The following is a 20,814-nucleotide window of genomic DNA, read 5'->3' as shown; positions in this document are numbered from 1 at the left end:
TGCACTCAATCACTTAATTCTGCAGTTGATGTTCTAGCTGTGTCACTATTAGGTTAGCTTCGCAAGGCTAGCATGGCTTCTCCATCTTTCCACGTCATACCTTTGTGAGAATGATACTTGTCAGAACACAAGTGTAGCCTATTTGCCTCTATGTAAGTGATGATTGCTGACTTAATTTAGGAGAAACTCCACAACGTGTTTAGCCGCAGCAGTAGCCAGCCTGAACAGGTTGCTAGCTAGCTGGTGTAGCGTAAGACGTAAGTAGCACCGAGCTACCCAAGCCTCGACCCAACTGCTGCATTGCTCCACTTTAACGTGTGCGCGTCCAGCCCAGCAAAGCTTTTTGGGACCGGCGTTTGATCCTCAGCTTTGCTATTCAATGTGTTTTGATGCAATTTTTTTCTGACAGACTGCTTATTATGAGCCCTGTTTTAGATTAAGGAATACCCCAAAAGTGTGTCAAAGTTACTGTAAGTGATGTGTGTTATAAACATGAGATGCCATCCAGCATCATGAAATGCTTTAATGTGAAGTCTTTTGATTACAATGAGGTCTTACGGATTTACCATTACCCAAACTGGAGCAGTTTCAGTGCTAACATTTGTTTCAAGACATGATGTGGAGACCAACGAGCTGGTTTATTGTTGGCATGGCTTTGCAGTTTGTCTTTGCCAATTCCATTTCCTTTTTAAAAAACTGTTATTCAACAGATTTTAAATAAGTATATCAATGAAGTATAATACTGTATTCTTGTATTTGCCCAGGTGAGTTCATATTATTCCTGACCTGTGCAGTTTCCTTTTCACAGCTGTGTTTCAAACAAGAATAAAATGACTAGTGATAGAGAAATATTAATAAAAGTGGGTAAAATACTCACATTCATGTACTTTTAGTTGTACTTAACAAAAGAATGTCTGCTATTTGATAAATAATCTTGACAGAGGAGTATGACACTTGAGTGAACATCATCTTGAGTTTGTCATCTGAACAGCAGGTTTCCCAATTGTAATTTATATATATGTCAACCACATTTAAGTGCAATGCTGCATTGTTGAGCTATACTTCTCCATCAATGTCCTCAAGTTATCGTTGCTTAGATGTTGGTGCCAGATGGGGTTACTGAAGCACTGCAACACAATTAGAAGGCATTTATCTGGATCTTAAAGCTGTCTGCTTTTGTTTATAGTACGACCTTTTCTTCTATTTTGAAAATCATATATCTTACATTAAAATCAAATATTCATTTTCATTATTTCTCTTGGGTGTACTTGCAAAACAAAACAAAACAAAAAACAATTGAGAAGCGCTGCTTTCCACATAAGTCCCATTGTCCATAGTTGTGAGTATTGTTTGTGTATATGTGCCCTGCGATTGGCCAGCTACCAGTCCAGAGTGTACCCGCCCAAAGTCAGCTAATCAAGACATTAGGGTCTTCAGGCATACAGTATCTGAACTGGCCCACATCGTAGAAAACTAAATATGAAGCAGTAATGGTTTTATTTACATTGGCATAAATGCTAAGGCAATGTCGTGCTGTGGAGAATTTCTGCAATTGTGCAAACTATTCAGTTAGATGCAAAAAAGTAAATAAATAAAACAACTAAAATAAAGAGTGGAAAGTAGAAATAATGGAAAAAGTTAAGGGAGCTGTAGCTAACAGGCTGCCAATTCACAGGCACAAAACAACAATTCTCTGCTATAAAATGTCCAGGCTAAATACTGCAAATAGTGCAAAACGGTTAGCATGATGCATTCAGTTAATTGGTTTGTTTGAAAGGATGTTTGTGTTTTCTTCTCTGTATTAGGTATGGAGCCGAAATGAATGTCCATTCATTTAAAACACATACTAAATGGTAAAAACATGTGCAAAAGTCCAAATAAAGAAGAAAGTTAGCGGAGTTGTTGTAACAAGCTGCCAACTCACAGTGCCACTTTGAAGTCTCCTTCTCCAAATAGTAGTTTTGCGATGACCCTTGTAACCATTTAAGGATGTGCAAACCCTTTACTGAACACTAAAATAAAATCTAAACTTTTATGACACTTCTTTTTCCCAGCTTTTTCTGTTTTGGATAAGCTTTCTCCAAATAGTACTGCTCTGAGCACTTCTTTTTTTCAACTTCATTATTTGTCCTTTTGTTTAGCGCTCACTTCCAAATACATTTTGGCATCGACTTTTCAGATGGATGCCCTTCCTGACTCCAACTTCTCCGATTTATCCGAGCTTGGGACCAGCACAGACTTGGGCTAGCTTGCCCCCTAAGGGATGAGGTTCCAAGCTTTTATGACACTGGTAGGTCAGAAATAACCAAGAATTGAAAGCTGATGCAACATCAGTGTCACTGTTTACAGTCAGGATAGTTTCACATCACCATAAACTGAGAGGCTGTTACTGCTCCAACACAAAGACCTTCAAGCTTTGCTGGAGTTTGCAAAGTTTTCTGAAGGAAAGTTTAATGGTGGGATAAGAAACGATTGTGCTCTTGGCCACAATAACCAGTACAAACTGTCAGGTGTGGTGGTAACGTCATACTGCTGGGCTTTTTTTGCTAGAGCAGCTACAGTATATTGTTCAACATTAATGTGAATAGAACAATAAAGAGCTACATTGGAAACCATCAGTTAGAAAACACTGTTGTAATTTGACACCCGGCAGGCTTACATTGAAGTGTTGGGATGGCCATCCTGGTTTCCTGACCCCCAAAAATGCAAACTGTACTTAAAAGTAAGGCTACTGAAAGAAAAACAACAAACTACAGAAACTGTAACAATGTGAGTACGGAAAACATACGGTACTTTTTAATAGCTTGTATGTAGCTTGTATACACATCCCCCATGATGACAATTTATAGAGCTTGCCTAAACATGCAAATAAACTAATTACAACTAATTTAGGAGCAATATTTCTCTTTATACGCCTCATGAATTAAGATATTTCAGGTTCAGACACAAAAATGTTTTCCTGCACTTTCGGCTAACTGCGTCAAGGTCTGATGTGTGGACATAGCACATTAATGATTGAATTGAAGGCCATGAATGATGCCAGATCCTCAAGTAAACACTGTTTTAAGAACTGTAATTTTATTTCAGATTACTCTTGCTTTGGTTCTGAAATGGAGATCAGCTCAGGGCAGGTAGTGGGATACAGGGCTATTAACCATCCAAAATCATGAAAAATCACATACTGTTTGCCTTATCACCTTTAATTTGTATTCAAAATAAATAATTAAATAAATAAAAATGCTAAAATAACTATATTACATAATTGCCTGCCTTTTTGGTTTTAACGTGTTTAACTTTATTCACTCCCAGACATTTTTACTGAAGCAATTCCCTTCGCTCCCGGCTGTTTTACTAGATTTTGACTGATTTTGCAAAGCCCACAGAATATTCTGTTCTATTGCTATAAAAACATGTAACCTACCAAAAGAAAGATTAGAGTCTCTTTTTTCATTAGGAAAAAACATATATTTCTGTTTCTTTTTTGCAGCAATTAGCATTAGAATATAGCTTATTTTCATCATTATTCACAAATCTGTTTAGAACACTGGAAAAAAGGCCTTTTTGCAATGTGGCCCTGGTTGATCTCTTATACACTGCTGCCACCTACTGGCCGTTTTTGTAATAACTACCATTGCTTTAAGCTTTCTCTTCAGATCGAAGGCTGCATCAAAGCCTTCAGTATGCTCTAGCATAAAAAAAACACGGTCATATTTAAAATAAAACACATTTATACGTTTTTGGGAGCAAATGAGTTAATGAAGCCGGAAAACGAAGAAACCGCATCAGACCCTAGATTTAGTGTCGGCTGGCCCACTCCCTATTGGTTATGTAGAGAGAGAGAAAGAGGGAGAGGGAAAAAGAGGGAGGGAGAGAGAGAGAGAGAGAGAGAGAGAGAGAGAGAGAGAGAGAGAGAGAGAGAGAGAGAGAGAGAGAGAGAGAGACCAAAGAAAAGTTGTTCAAAATCCTTCTTGAGCCCAGCGGTTTCCCCTTTAGTGGTTCTTACCAAAGCTGCCCATTCCAAAATAGAAGACAATTTAAATCAATTAAGGTGACACTCATTTCATTCCGTGCACTAATCTGTTGCAACAAGTGCTTCCTCCTCAAGCCAAAAACACTAGTTGACGTCACACTCTAAATGTCATCGTGGAGTAGGAAATTTGGCAAGTGGATTAGTCGACTCGACTCGTGTTTACAAACCCTAGTGTTGTATTATTACTTTTTAGTAGGTATTTTTTATTGTTCAAATTATGTGAATAAAAACAAAATATTCCAAATGAATGTCTGCAACAAGTTATCGACGCTCATAAAGTTGCACCTGCATTGATTTGATGATACATAAAGAAATAATATCTATCACTAACCACACAACAATTCCAAATCGACTCACACAGTTTGCACTTGGGGGTACAGGCCTTAACGTCTTCAATCATTGCCAAAGCTATTTTGCATGACTACAATGATATGTTGATGTAAAACTGCCAATTTTGTATTATAATTACAGCTCGCTTCCTCAGATGCAGAGAAGGCGAGAATGGAGCCTTGTGGAATAATTGGGAAGGCAAATGAGAGGGAAACTATGAACAGGACACATTAAAAAGAATTCCCGTGCTGAGAATGCTGGGTTACCTGGAATGCTGGAAGGCTCCTGAACAGGTGATTAGGCAGGTGTAGGTATCATTAAAACGCTATTACCACGGTACCCGACCCCACACGCACACACACCCAGTATATAGGCAGTGAATGTGTGTTGAGTATCTAATGACTCATTTAGGACCCCTACCTCTGGGATTGTGACAGTAAGGACCGTCTTGCGGTTGGCTCACTAAGTGCCTGTTTATTAATTAAACACTGCCAATGCTCAAGGGACAGCAGTCCTGCAACTCAACTTGTCAGGTTTCACCCAGGCAAAATGCAGAGTAGCCCAACGCCGGAACACACATACTGTAAATTACTCCAATTTAAGAATTGCCACAAATGATGATGTGGTAAAAAGTAGAATTAATGGAGTGATAGTTTTAATGCCAATAATCAGTCTGCAATCAAGATCATCTTTGCTAACCCTATAATAGGCTCCCACTTGTTTTTATGTAATCATGAATTAAGCTTAAACTTGGTTAATGATAAAAATCTATTTCTGTTATATAAAAATAACTTTATATTTTTCTGCTGCTTTCGGAGGTTATGTTTACTTTATTGTCCACTATATATAGAGGTCTTGGGATTCGCCTTTGATTGAACTTCTTTATATGGCTTAGTTTAATGCTCTCATAATGCTTTTCTATTACAACTTTGGCTGAGATGACTCAGAATTCCATTTGCCGTAATGCTCAGTTATTGCCTTTGTCGTGGTGGTTGTCTAGTGGAACTGTAATAGATTTGTGTCTGCTGCTCACACATCCCAATTTAAGTGAAGGGAAGTTCCTCAGTTCTTGTGAAATCTATGGTAGTGAGAGGTAAACCCAGACACATTTTACAGTAATTGCTTCAGCCTTCAGCTCAGGAAAAATAACACATTCAGGAACAATTCAATGGCCGTTTTTTCCACTGCACAGTACTGACTTGTCTTGGTTCAGCTCAACTGTACATTTAGAGCAGATATACATTTTGCAATTAATTTTCAATTGATTATGATTAAAAATGCAATAATTGACAGCCCCAATATTAATAAACAGAAATAATTCAAAATAAATGTATTGTATTACCAAAATCAGTTATTTTTGAAGTTCCATAATTTCTTAGGAATATAAAGCAGTTATCACTAAATTTAATTGGGCAAATCTGCCAATACAATACAACTGTTAAAGGAGACATACAGTATTACACATGTATTTATATTATTATTATTTTTTTACATTTAAACAGTTAACTCATTCACTGCCAGCCCAGTATGAATGGATGTTTGACGTCTGTAGCTGTCAATGACAGTGAATGTTGCTTTTCAGAAAGAAAGCCCGGTCAGGCTGTTTAAGGGATGGATTGGACACTGAGCATTTCTGGAGTTTCCTACAGTTACACTACACTATAAAAAACACCGCCATAATTCAAAAATTAAATATAAAAAATCACTTAGGACCGCCCCCTCATTTGAATAACATTTCATGCTGACAGCGTCTGCAGCCTGAAATAAATAAATAGAAGAGCAGAGCGTTTTTATTTATTGATTGACATTTAATTCTATTTATATATTTATTTTTATATTTAAATTATTTATTTTAAATTGTTGTTTTTAAATTCCATTTCCATTTATTTTTTATATTTCATTTTTTAATTATATTTTTAAACCGTATTTATTTATTTATTTATTCATGGTATTTTTGGTCCTCCATTTTGATATGTGGGTAGTTAATCCAGAGAAGCAACTAATTGTACACAAGCAATTAAAAATATATTTTTTTATGTGTCCAATTCATCCGTCCGTCCGTCCGTCCGTCCATCCATCCATCCATCCATCCATCCATCCATCAGTTTGATGAAAACAAAGTATTTTTTAAAATGTATAAATTTGGTGCTCTGCATCAAAGACTTTTTATTTTTTAACAGTGTTTTCTTGAAGAAAAGTGGTCTATTGTTTAGTGGCAAAATGCCTCCCAGCACATATTTTACCGGTAATTTGAATCCTTCCGTTCCCTAAGTGTTTGTGATCCTGTATTCAACAGGACTGTCTGTCTCTTTTTATTCTCCTTTACCATTCTACCGTTCCTTTCGCCCAGTCTGATGCCATCATTGGTTAATTGTGGTGCTGTGTTCAGTGCCTGAGAGAATCCACTAAGTGACTGGAGACTGCTGGGAGAAAATATAGAGTCCCAGCACTGCTCACGAATACACAAATCCAAACACACACAGACACTCACTCCAGCACCCCTAGCTGGTGCTGTCACCCTGTATACACCTAATGAGGATAAACTCCCTTTTAACCTCGCTGAAGAATCCCATTAATTGTGTCTCTACTGACGGGCCCTTCTCCTAACATCAAGAGCTCTGAGGCCTGGGAAGTGCTGGTGAAACCCACAAGAGCAGATGTTTCAGTCCATTTGTGTAACAGGAAGGTGGGTGTGGGACTAAGAGACACATAACTCCGACCTCCTATTAAATATTCATACTCATGCTGGGTTTGGTTGGTACAATAATATGCGTGTTTGAGTTATATGGATGCAGAAAACAGCGGTAAAGACTTGCTTACTATATTCAGGCAGCCCCATAAAGGCCCTGAGCACGCACATATATGCATTAATACCACACACTGAGTGACGTGGCCGAAAGTGATTGAACTGTGTGTGGTGTTCGGCTGCTGTTTTTTCTGTCGGGCAACAATTTTGCAAAATTTAAATCATCCATAAATGGCTTTGAAACATCACAGATGAACCACCCAATCAAAAATGCCCTGTCGTGTCACATGAGCTTTGATACCTAACATCCATTGATGACTTCTAGAAAAGAAAGGGCAAAAACTGTCCAAGTTGGCGAGACACAATATGGCATATTTAATTCATTCACTACCAGCCATTTTCACTGAAGCAACCCCCTTCACTGTTGTACTGTATTTTGAATGATTTTGCAAAGCCCACAGAATATTGACTTCTATTGCTATAAAAATATGGAATTTACCAAAAGAAAGATTAGAGTCTATTTGTATCTGTTTCCGTATTGCAGCAATTAGCATTAGAATACAGCTAATTGTCATCATTATTCACAAATCTGTTTAAAAAAGTGGGGAAAATAGCTCTTTTGCAACATGGCCCTGGTTGATCTCTTATATTCTGCTGCCGTCTGCTGGCCGTTTTTGTAATAACTAGCATTGCCATTGCCATTCTCTAGCACAACCCAAAATAAACAAATATATAAATATGTCTTTGGGAGCATGGTAATATTTGAACTAGAATGTATTTATATTTATTTATTTTTGGGAGCAAATGAGTTAATGTCAAATGATTCATATTGCCAAAAGATCTGAAAAATACATCCAACAGTACAATCTGTCCTCTCTACAGTAAGTCTTCACAAAATGTTTCTTTTGCATGTGTAAAGACAAGTGGAGCATACAATAGGCTAGCTACCTACCACTCTGACTTTCAGAGGACCACTTAAGGACAGACATGCGAGATAAAACATTAATAAACCTAGCCTAATTTGGGTTAAGGGGCATGCAAAGGTAAGGATATGAATTATTTAGTTTTATGACGTAAGGCTTGCAAACTAGTTCAAGGGACGTATGTTGGCTTTTTTGTTTCACTTTTGAGCTTTGTCTTCATTGACACAGACCACCATGTTGAATGGTACAATCAATCCAACCCATAAATGCAAAATAAGAACAGTAACAAGCAGCTAAAAAAGATCACATTCAGAACTCACAGATTAGGCCACACCCCCTTAAAGGTATAGACCATTTGCACCGACGCCACGTGATCACGGGACTGCCCTATGACGGATGGCGGAAGGAAACGATTGTTGAATGGAAGTGGACGTGACCCGAAGCGACTTAGTGACTTAGCGACTGTTATTTTACAAATTAAAAGTTATTATTGCCCTTCGAGCCACTACTTCAACCGAAGTTTGTCTGTCAGTCAAAGTGGCACATTTAGTCGGGACTCATAGACCGCGATATTTACTTTAGTTGGAGATCGCTAGTTTGAAAACAGCCCCTTACCTTCTGTTGCCTGCTGTTTTTACCAAGTTAATGAAATCGCCGACATTGCCGGAATTCACAGCGCACGACCTATATCATTAGGTAGTCAATGCTGTCTCTTCTCCTTAAATCGGGGCTGATTCAAAAGCTTGTCGCTGGCTGAGTCTCTGGGACGAGATGCTACGCTCACACCGGGGGACAATATATCTCGTAATGCAAAGGTAAAACTTGTTTATTATGCTAACTGTCTTATTTTTACATAGTCCGTTCTATATTGAAACGCTGTGATGATGTTATGTTACTATGTTTACTAGCTATGCAATAATTTCATGAATATGACTCCAGAGAGGAAAAAATCCAAGCACAAAGACAAAATCCCCCATTATTAAACAGTCAAATGCACTTAATAGTTTTGAAGAAGGTACATTTTAAAACTAAGCTGTGTGTTCGTGCAGTTGGAGTGGATGCTAGCTATCTGGCTCGATAATGTGATTTGAAAAACGCAATTTGACACCTCTAGTACAATCTTTGTTAGAGTGTACGTTTACTAGTAAAATGTATGAACATTTATCTACTAATTACAACATTTATCTACTAACCTCGCAAAAAATGATCGCTGCAAATCCGTGAATATTTTGTGGGCTGCCGGTCCTTTCTGTTGATTGCTGCTATCAATCGACGTATTTTGTCTTCATTAGTAGGTATGCGATAAAAAGCAACATTTGGTTTACTCCTTTGTCTGTCTGTACAACCGACTGCACAGCAAGATATGACTATTTTATAAGATAATCGATTAGATAAAGGACTTTACGCTGTACGAGATTCAATGGTTACAATACAGGCAAGTGGCTCTTTTGCCGTCCAGCGTCCCGTAGGGGGCGTTCCCAAGAGGGCTGTGACGTCACGTGCAAAAGGTCAATACAACTTAGGCACACGCAGTTGTTGTTGTGACTACCGGCTTGTCCGAACGTACGGTGAATACGTTTTACAAAACCAGTGTATATTTTTTTCTCGAGTTTGTTTATGTTTGAGAGACAATGCAGTCCTATTATTATTATTTTATTGATTAAACATGCAGTAAGAAATGTGTGTTTTTTGGGGCTGATATTAAAAAAAAGTTGAATAATCAATATCAAATAATTTCTCTTTTTAAAGCCTGATATTGATTAATAAATAAAACAATTATTTTTAAAATATTAATTTTTCCTATAAATTCTTAAGAAAATATGGCTTTACTGTTTTCTTGAAATTTACTGTTCACATGAATTGACAAGTTTTTACTTACATTTATAAAATACCTGATTTATTGCACTTTTAGACAATTCGGAATCTTTTTTATATTTACAATTATTGAATTCGAATTTTGAAAATATTTTCATCTCATCCGTACTGAACATGTTAAAATGCAATTTGGAATTTGATATTTGTGGAGTTTTTATCATGTCCTTGACATTTAAGAAGAACTGATGTTCCATAATTAATCAATATCGAATTGAAGTGTATCGAATCAATCAGGAAAAATTGACTGAACACTTGTGAATCGAAATCAAATCAATTGAGGAAATTTGAATTGATACGCAGCCCTAGTTTTTTGGGGACTGGAAGATTAATGACATTTCAATTCATTTCAAACAGAAATATTGATTTGATAGATGAGTCAAATGCGTTGCAAGCTTAGTCACCCAACAAAAGTAAACCACGACACAAATAATACAAAGGATTACAAACTCTAATCCAGTGCTTCTCAATTAATGCAATAAAGTCCAGAAATATCAAGCATCCATGATAGCCTTGCTTACCCCAAACATTTGCCGCAGGTCAGGATCCCGAAAACGGAAAGGTATGTTGGAGACGTGTAATCTTTTGGGCTGCTGTTTCTCTGATGAGTCGCTTGGCTGCAGGTGAAGATGCTGGGAACCCTCCGTCTGTGCAACGTCATCTACCTGCTGCGAAGAAGCACAGAGAATGCCAAAGGTCAATTACTGTTGGGAATAAACTGAATGTGCAAAACGCCTAGTACTAAATCTATCTTATTTTTCTGGCATATCATGCACTGGTGCAATTATTCCAGTAATATACTGCAAACAGCCTGTATTTGTCTGAAGATTTTTGCGCCATCAGAGACCATTTCACAAAGCAAGGCACATAATTGAGAACATGCAATGCATTCAGTCCGCCTGGCAGCTGCTGTGAATTACTGTGTTGTGGTGACAAAGAGATACCATGTTTTTTTTCCCCACCGAAACATAAGATCCTGACTACATAGTTTATTTTACGGTGGCTGTGGGTTTGTTTAATATTGCCACAACCATTCCACTGTCGCCGAGTGGTTGTTGCATGTCGGTGTGTTGATGTCCTAAGCTTGAGGTAAATTACATCCATCCTCAGTGAGACTTAAGGCCTAGATACACCAATCCGACGTCGGGAGTCGGACAGCGTTGGGCCGGCGGCATGCACCGTCTGATCAGTGTATAAATTACTGTCGTAAAGTACACGTTTCCAGCAAATATGACACGTTTAATCGGCGTCGGGGCATTAGATCACTGTTATTGTGATTGTGTTAGGTAGCGAATCAGCGCACGGGCCAAGAACAGGGTTTGCCGACAAAGGTATGAAAGCCAAGCTATGGCATGACATGGGGACCCGACTGGATATAGAAGGTAGGATTTACTTTTATAAAGGATACTGTGCAAAATGCCGGAGGGTTTCATTCACTTGGGAGGACATCGTGAGAGAAAAAGTACGTTTGTTGTTTACGTTTTTATATCCCGCCCTTGTAAAGAGGTTTCCGGTTGCCTTTAGGAATAATGACTACCGCCTTCGGTGGTATGGAGGGGAATTACTTCTTGCGCATGTGTTTGAAGGTACGTAATAGTCGGGGTCGGTGCGGTGTGTATTTACGTCATTATTCTACGCGACGTGCCAACGTCTGGGCTGACGCCACAGGGGGTAGGCGTCGGTCACATTTGGCCGACGTCTGATTGGTGTATCTAGACCTTTACAGGAAACACATTCATCCATTCAGTTCAGTGCATGAGATCGAGATCATTGAATCCAGTTGATTGGAAGGAGTGACTTTATGGTATGATGAGAGAAAGTGAGACAGAGGGATAACTAGTTTGGCCAAACACTAGAAGGAAGTAGGAACCCATACCTCAGTTGAGAGGGAGAGGGATAAGCTCATTGAAGCAAACTAGAACATGGCCGCTCATTGTCTTCAAGATTCCTGGGCCATACGTCTAACCTCACCTTTCACCTCTAACAACTTTTGATATTGCCTTTCATTTTTAAAATCTTAGATATCGGTGATCGTGAGCAAATGCAATTGTTTTCAATCTATACTTGACACCTGTTTGTTTTTAAACCATGAAACCCTGGGACGCAAATAAATGGTTCCATTTGGGTAAATTTACCTCATCATGTGTTTTTCGCAAGGTTCCATTTTGGGCATTATTATTGTTTTCTTTGCACTTTCTCCTCATGTGTGCTGTTATTAAAAAAATATGGCTTCCGTAGCTGTGGTGGCTTCTGTAGTGCCCCTTCACATTAGACTCCCCCTAAATTGCCAGTTTTAATATTTTATCTCCAAACCCACTAGTTCTCCTCACTGTTCCTCAGCCATTTATGGGTTATCAATTATCTGCTTATTTCTTACTCTCTTATTTGTTTTATCGGTTTTAAATTATGGTTAATAATTTTACTATCAGTAACGTTTCGTTGAATTTTACGAAAGGTACACCACTTAAGTCTTTTGATCGACTGCTTTTTAAGGTGCCTTATAAATGCATTCGCGTTTCTCAGCAACTCATATTTAATTAAGATTGTCTTTCAACAAGAGGAACAAACATTATAGTTGATGGGTAAGATGGATGGAATATTTTTTTATGTCAAAATATACAATAGGGATTAGAATTATTGATGTGTATTATGTAACTAGTGATGAGAAAATAAAGCTTCATGAAGCACAATTTTTTTCACTCCTCTTGATTTTGCTCTTGGTGGGTACATGATGGTTAGGTGGATTCATACACAATAATGTCATACGAGTGTTCTCCAGAGAACAGCAGAGGACAGCTGGAGTGATATTTTAAACACAAATATTACTTCTGTCACTTTCACTTTTCTCTTATGTGACACTGTCACACTCATTTCAAAACTAAGAGGGGAAAAAAGTTTTTCCACTCATACGGTGGTTTATCCTTTGTTGCTTTTTCCTCTTTGCTCGTTACAAAATGTTTGCTGTGAGGAAGCAACAAAATCCAACCAACATAAGAATGAGGGGAAAAGGAAGAGCGAAAGAATAAGGGTGAAACCCTGAGATGGAGAGATGATGTCAGCTTATCCGGCCTCCAATCAATGAGAGAAGTGCTGAAGGTAGCAGCATTTGTAGCAAGAGCCAGCGAGATCGGGAAGAGAGAACTATAGAGTGGGAGACAGAAAAAGCTAAAAGTGAAGAGAGAGAATTAGCGCACGATGATTGGCTGTGGAGGAAGTATTCAGAGATGCAAGACATGGCGTAAGTGCTGACTGAAGAGAGAATGGTAAAAATGGAAAGAAAGGGAAGTGAGGATAATGGTTACATCACTTTCACACATACACAAGTGCACACAGATAGAGACACAAAAGCTGAATAGGTAAGGAGCTTTAATGCTGCAATAATCAGTTGTGTGGGTCTTGGATGACTGCCGACTTTGTGGGCACATTTCAGACAGTTTCAGACATTTAACACAGTTTAGTGAAGACAGTGAGTTCAATTGTGGACAAGAGTCTTATCCTTAATAAAGTGTGTATTGTCCAGAAGAATGACAGAAAAAATGAAAAAAATAAATACAGCGGAACCTCGGCGTTTGAACGTCTCGGAACTCGTACAATTCGGACTTCAACCAAAAAATCAGAGTAAAAAATGCCTCGCCGTTTGAACTCATTTTCGGAGTTCGAACACCCAAGCAAAGCAAGCTAAGCCGAACATACCTTGAAAACGGGTAAACGAGAGAAGCCAAGCGATGCCGAGCGAAGCCGAGCGAAGCCGAGCGAAGTCGAGCGAAGCCGAGTAATGCCGAATGCTCACGTTGCGGTAGTTGAGACGACGCACTGCTCATTTCCAGTCAGATCGTGAATACTCCCGGAGGTGCTCCATACTCGCAAGTGCATTTTGATTTTTCCACAACAATTTTTTTCGCCATAGGCCCAAAGAAAGACAACAGTGCCAGTGGCAGCAAAGAAAAACGTACAGTGCTATGAACCACAGTGGAATTAGGAAGTAGATTATCGCGCAGTTGTCACTACTGTCACTACTTCTGTAAATACTGACACGAGAACCCCCCTTAGCTGTTCAACAACGTGCCTGACGTTAAACAACGCACGCAAGGACCGCTTAGTAGTCTAACGATATGCCCAATGTAAAATACACAAACTCAGCACTGAACTAAAGCTAGCATTAACATAGCATTTATCATCCACTGATGCCATCACACCACAACAGGTAAGGTAAGGTATTTTTTATTGTTTAAATACTGTACTGTACTGTAATGTAAAAAATATAAATATAAATTAAAATAGGAATTTTCTGTTTTTGGAGCTTGGGAACGGATTAATTGCATTTACATTATTTCCTATGGGAATTTTTTTTTCAGAGGTTGAACAATTCGGACTTTGAACACTTCGCAGGAACGAAATATGTTCAAACTCCGAGGTACCACTGTATAAAGAAATAAATGTATTAAAAAATAGAAAATAGAAATAGAAAGAAACATTGAAAGAACATTTTCAAAGAAAAAAGCAATACTTATAATAAATGTACTTTTTACAAACCCAGAAAATATTCAGAAAATTGCTGATGAACATTCATTATATGTTTCCCATGAAGAAGGGAGGGAAACAGAAAACAAAAATCCAAGAAATACTACAAAAAATCCAAAATGTGCAATGTTATTATTTAAAAAAAATATATGTGAATATGTTAATCCGAGGATGTCAAACTGCAAATATTTAGGGGGGGTTTAAATGTAGTTTTTAAAGTTGTAATATTACCAATCACCACTAGATGGCAGTCATGGCTTAGTTGTGCATACACACACAGTCTTATATTGCCCTATACTACAACATGAGTAGCTCTTATAATTTTTTTGTGGATTTGGAATGATATGCAGGAAAAACATAGGTTTTTCATAGTTCTACTGATTGTCACACCCATCCAAGTGGGGTGAAATTCATTCTCCGCATTTGAACCATCCACTGAGGGAGTGGTGAGCATCAGCAGGGGCTTGCTCTCATAGATCAATTGGTGATCTAACACCCCAATTCCAACCCATAATGCTAAGTGGCAAGAAAGGAGGCAAATGGGTCCCATTTTTATAGTCACGGCCAGGGATTGACCTCCCAGTCTCAGGGCGGACACTCTACCACTAGGCAACTAAGCTGATATCTGAATAATATTTTAAACAATTTAGTAAGTTGATTTCTGTGGGGAAAAGTGGCATAAAATGAGTTATTGCAATTAATGTTGCTTTTTTGTTCAATAGGTTATGTGCTGTCCTTGAATGGCCATTTTTTTTATGCATGAGAGCCCCTTGCAATGCTAAAATAAAAATAATATATTTATTCAGTTGTTTGCTTCAAACCTTTTGTTGTTGGGTTAGGATTGTGGATCTTTTATACATTGCGAAATGTGTTCTCAAAAATAAAATATTAAGAACACATGGTTCGCACATATGCTCATATTTTCTCCATATCTAAAATAGCATAAAATTGTGGCCCCCTCCAGCATTTAATATATATATATATATATATAAATGTCAGTTATTCAGTTGTTAGCTTCAGGTGATGGAACATTTTTCAATTACACTTAATCAAATAAAACAGTTGAAGAATGTAGCTTGACCAGGGTAAAAAAAACTAAAATACAAGACATTTCTACCTGTTGTCACATCCTTTTTTATATACTTAGGACACTTTTTGTTTATTGAAGGGTGCTTAGCGTAAAAACGGACACATCTTTATTTTGTCCAGTTCACCGTGTTTGGGAATTTGGCAGACTGTGCTGCACCTCACCGTGTGTTCCGGCGGACCAAAGGTGTTTCCTACACATTTTCTATTAGACTAGACTTTAGGCCATATGAAACCAGGTCTAAGTTGTGGCGCGGGAAGTGTAATGCAATCTTAGTGGATTTGATGCAGGCGCATGCAGACAGATTCCACACTCCAGTGACGTGTGGTGGATGTCATCGTATATCATTCATAAATATGACATCAGTGAGCATGGACCCTCTCTATCATTGTAGAAATCCATTACATTGAATGTATTATTATTATTACCATCTTTAATACATTTTTAAAAGAGGAATGTTTGTGTTTAAAAAAATCATTGTGGCACAAATCCCTACTTTGAAAACTGTTTCTTGTCGATCCCTATTCAAACGGAATTCTCCATATAGACTGTGTATGTGTGCGTGTGTGAGCTTGTGTGTTAGCTGATGAAGCCTAGTGGCATTTTTCAATAAGCTAATCATGTTTTAAGCTTAACTCTGCTCTGCCACTGTCGTAGAGCTAAAACTTATCTGTCTTCTCTTGTTGCTCTTTGGTTGTGTTGAATTGTCTCCCCATTCCATACTGTGTGAGCAGCCAGGGAGGATGAGGCAATAATTACATTAACATTATCATACACAAGCAGACCAAACTTCCTTGGCTGTCACCGGGGAAACGGTGCCGCTGAGTTGAATATTGTGCTTATGTGTGTATGTGTGTGTGTATGGTGGTGGGGTGGATACATTAAGACACAAGCCAAGCTTTTCGATGAATTCCACACGGTCATATGCATGCACACACGTAATCCCCCAACGGATCTCAAACAACCCTAAACAACTCTACCTGCCTATAAAGCCAATTACATCCCAGCTGTGTATTTACAGTGTTTCCAATGAGCAGGTGAGAGCGGATGCGAGCTCAGCAGGATATCAGTGAACTACAGTGGCAGGTAATGATCACACGGCAACTCAGCACAATAGTGCAAAAACAAAGAAAGAGAGTGTTTAACGTTAAATGCCCTGGCGGTCACACAGTTCTAAAGATTTCTTTTGGGAAAATATGCCACTCATACATTCCCAGCATGCACTACGGTCAATAGCTCTGACAGTTGTCAGTCACTTGAGATGAGTGGTGGTGCAGAATGGACATGCTTAGCCATGGATGTGCGTCTTTGCAAGTCTGTGTTTATATTAGGCGTGTCAGGCGATTGCAATTTTTAATCCTAATTAATCGCATGACTTCAATAGTTAACTCACGATTAATCACAAATTTTATACTTTTTTATACTCTTGTTAACATAAAAGTGGGGGGAAATGTTAAACTAATAGATATATGGCTGCATCTTTTAGTCATTGATACAGTCATTTCATAATTCATAAAACTGAGTAAAAAGTAAAAAGATGTAGTGTACTGTAAAAACGAGTGTAATATTGATTTGTGTTGAGGTCGTTTTTCTGCCACTAGATGGCATAATTGCATTTGTAAGACATTGGTGGCAGCTCAGTGCATTTTTCTTTTCTGTTTAATCTTTAACATGAAGTAAATTGTGAAATTCTGCACATTTTTAAAATTGTAAAATACAACTTGACCCCAGTCTCCACAAATATTATGCATTATTATTAAAGTTATCACTGCTAAATTGTGGACATGTCTGCTGCATTGCGACTGGAATTCCCCCAGTACAGACTTTGCAAGTAAGGGGTGGGTCATTAATCGCGCATTAAAATAATTAGTGGTGTTAAAGGAACTTTTAATTAACTCAAAATTAACGCACTCATTTTTGACACCCCTAGTACCTCTATATATATATATATAACCACATGTTGTTTTTACTTAATACAGTTCTAAAAAAGCTGGAAATAAGATGAAATACAATCTATTTCTTGGGCATATCTTCTGCGCGTCATTTACTTTCTTACTTCATGCATTATCCCAGATTTTGGAGGATCCCTCAGGATAGGGTACTTTCGACTTTTTAAGTTCTATGTTTTAAGTTGTGTGAAGCTGGCTTTCAGAGAGACTTCAGAAAGTCAGTCCTAGAGTCAACAAGAAAGGCTTCGTTGACTCCCTGCAGGCTTCGCAGTGTACCACCCACCACTACAAAAGCATTTGAGCTCAACTCGCCGTATCAATTATCTTAAAACCCGACTGGCTTCAAAGGTGAGCAGCACGCCGCACATGAATGAAATCTTTTGATTGTAAAAATTGCATTCAAATCAAGCAATAGTCTACCTTGTAACTGTGGTGAGGAGAACATTCTCTCCACACAGCTTCCCCTGAGAAACCATCTTTTAGCAAGCAAAACTGAAAGAAAAACAAACCATTTAGGTCAAGGATTGCTTGCTGACATTGCACATATCACAAGAAGTACATTTAAAAAAAAAAAAAGCTGACTTAGAGCAAACATTTAAAGCACTCAAAGTCACAAATAGCTCCAACAGTGTATCTCAGTTTGCAAGGACTTCCAGGATACAAGTGTCGGACTGACCAATTAGTATTCTTTGAGGAAAGCGAGCTGAAAGCTACAGGTGTGCTTTGGATGTGCCGAAAGCAACGCTGCAGTCCTGTAAACAACTGCAGTCTCATAAGACGTTGGTGTGCGTAGCCTACTGCCAAAGTTTGCTGTTCTATAGAAACCGGACAACATCATTTATTTAAAAAAAAAGAACATAGAGAGAATGTAAAGGCTCATCTTGATGGAACGGATGTTTTCACTCAAGACTTCAGCTGGAGATATTATACTTTACTTGCTGATCCTGACCTCCTGCAAGTGTGAGTGCCTGCACTTTTCCGAACAGTTTGTATCAGCTCTTTCCCAACTTAACTTTCCTTGCGCTATTTTGGACTACAAAGTGGATATTGGCACTCAAGCCAATTGTTCAGGAAGTGGTCGTTTGTAAATCAAACATTTGACTTTATTGCTATATAGAGAAATTCACTCATAGCATTTTAGGACTATAAACACATCATAGCCAGCAGTGGGCACAAAAAGATCTGATAGTATAAATCACCGGCCATCCATTTTCTATACCACGTGTCCATTCAGTATCGTGGGTGAGCTGGTGTCTTTCCGAACTGACTTTTGGCTGAGAGTTTTCAATGACTTCATTTCAGGAGAAGCTTTCTAATTTTGTGTAGCATTTTTTTCATTTTGAAACAAGGCTTTACAATAACAACATGATACTGTAATATAACCAATGAACAATTGGTTTTTCTTTTTCATATAATCAAGAGTTTTGGACTGCATATTCTTGTCTAAAAGCAAAAATAAATTAATTTAAATGGTAAAAAAAAAGATAACATCGAGTGCAATAGAATTTGAGAACATTTAATGTGCAGACCTCAAAAGTCAAAATCAAAACTCAAGATCATTGTGAAAACAAATAAATGATTAGATGTGGGCATTCCGTCAGTATTGATGGAAGGTCCAAAGTCAATGATGGACGCCTGTTTTGACAAATTACAGCAAACTTTGAAAAATTGATAGACTAAGCATTGTCAAAAGTGGATTTTCGTCCGTCAAAGTAATGAACAATCTGTCAATTTAATTGTCTTTCTGTTAATGAAGGAATACCCATTTTGCTGATGAACGGCTGAAACATTGACAGATGCCTGCTTTGAATGATGGAAAAATTGACAGATGGCTTTTTGGCTGAGGAACGATGAATGACGGATTGGCAATTACAATGCCCTGACTGTTGATGACTGACGAATGACGGACACTCAAAATTCATTTATGCGCCCACCTCTGCAAATGATATTACTGATATGATAAATATTTTATACTACGTGTACATTATTCATTCGTTCATTTATTTTCCAAGCCATTTATTATATATCACTGCCGTTGGGTCGAAACCTTGTACCGACAAAAGAGTCACTTTTTTGTCATGTTTGTGTAACCATTAAAATTACATCATCAAAGAGAGCAAGCCATTTCAACACTTTAGATTGATCAATACTTTGTAAAAATAACAATATGGACTAAACAACAGAATGGATTTTTTTTTTTTAAATATGACATTTTTCAAATAGTGACTTAATGAGCTTTTGGATCAATGCCAGCAATATCTATTTTTAAGCTTATAAAGCCATTCCTGGCTCATGTACGGCGTAGCGTTGATAAATTATTTCTGTTTCAGTTCTATTTAGCAATTTGACTTTCTCTCTGGAGTTCAAACACTTATAACTTTGCCTGCTATTTTGTTGTTCAAGAAAATTCTTCCCTTTAACGTCGTTCCAGACAGATGTCTCTGAAAAGTAGACTCGATCACCCCAAGCACTTAATTTTAGTGTTAAATGCGCTAGCCGAGTCAGTTTTAGGTTAGCTTAGCAATTAGCATGGCTTCTCCATTTTTCCTTGTCATCTCTTGGAGAGAACGATGTGTAGCTTATTTGCCGCCATGGAGTTGCTGATTAGTGGCTCAGAAGCAAGTCCGCGACATGACAGCCAGCAAATTTTGTTGCTAACTTACTGTGAGTGACGGAAGTAGCACCGAGTTTGCATCAACGATCGACCGGTAGGTGACATAAAAGCGTTTTGGCAACTTTAACATGCGTGCGTCCAGCCCAGTGAAGCTTTGTGGGAAAGTCTCCATAGTTTAAAAAAAATCTGTTTTGCTATTCAGTGTGTTTTTAGGAGGCGCAAAATAAAAAATGTTGACCCGCAAACTGTGATGTGCAACCGCTCATTTCAAGCCTTGCACCTTGGACTGTCACACATATCACAGGGCACAAACAGACAAACAACCATTCACACCTAAGGACAATTTAGAGTCTCCAACCTAGCATGCTTTTTTTGAATTAAGAAGGAAGCTGGAGTACTGTGAGAAATCCCATGCAAGCATGAGTCCAAAATAAAAACTCAACACAGGATGGACGGAGCCTAGATTCAAATCCCAAATCTGAAAACGGTGAGGCAGACATGCTAGCCACTAACCCACAGTGCTGCCATTCAACGAAACCTCTCATCTGTTGCTTCAGAGTATTTTGTTTTCAAATTCTGGTCTATCACTATTTTTATCGATCTTGAAACTGTACTGTATATCTGACACAAAGATGTCAATCAGAGACTTCTGTTATCTTAATAAAATGATTAATGCTACTAACATCTATTGAATGTCAATTTTCCAAATGTAAGAATCATCTGTGTGAGGGTTTGCATTGTT

At 38.1% G+C, this 20,814-nt stretch overlaps 1 protein-coding gene across 15 annotated transcripts in view; it reads right to left on the bottom strand.

Moving 5' to 3' along the window:
- rbfox3a (RNA binding fox-1 homolog 3a) overlaps nucleotides 1–20,814 on the bottom strand; it is a 436,944-nt gene that overhangs the window by 56,404 nt on the left and 359,726 nt on the right. For 11 of the 15 annotated variants that reach the window (XR_015091657.1, XR_015091658.1, XM_086064234.1 and 8 more), the window contains 2 exons: nucleotides 17,879–17,950; nucleotides 10,423–10,569 (listed from right to left, as the gene is read on the bottom strand). Coding sequence is in view for 13 of the 15 variants with exons in the window: in XM_086064234.1 (XP_085920360.1) it covers nucleotides 10,423–10,569; nucleotides 17,879–17,950 (219 nt within the window). In the remaining 2 variants the exon portion in view is untranslated. The remainder of the gene's footprint in view (nucleotides 1–10,422; nucleotides 10,570–17,878; nucleotides 17,951–20,814) is intronic. The other 4 variants (XM_086064235.1, XM_086064236.1, XM_086064237.1 and 1 more) reach the window with 2 other exon arrangements.

Source organism: Leptonotus elevatus, chromosome 20, assembly GCF_054856555.1.
Source record: "Leptonotus elevatus isolate MCC_2025b chromosome 20, RoL_Lele_1.0, whole genome shotgun sequence".
In the NCBI taxonomy this organism is placed as follows: Eukaryota; Metazoa; Chordata; class Actinopteri; order Syngnathiformes; family Syngnathidae; genus Leptonotus; species Leptonotus elevatus.
The sequence above is the reverse complement of the archived record's forward strand: the minus strand, read 5'-3'. Positions and strand labels throughout refer to the sequence as shown.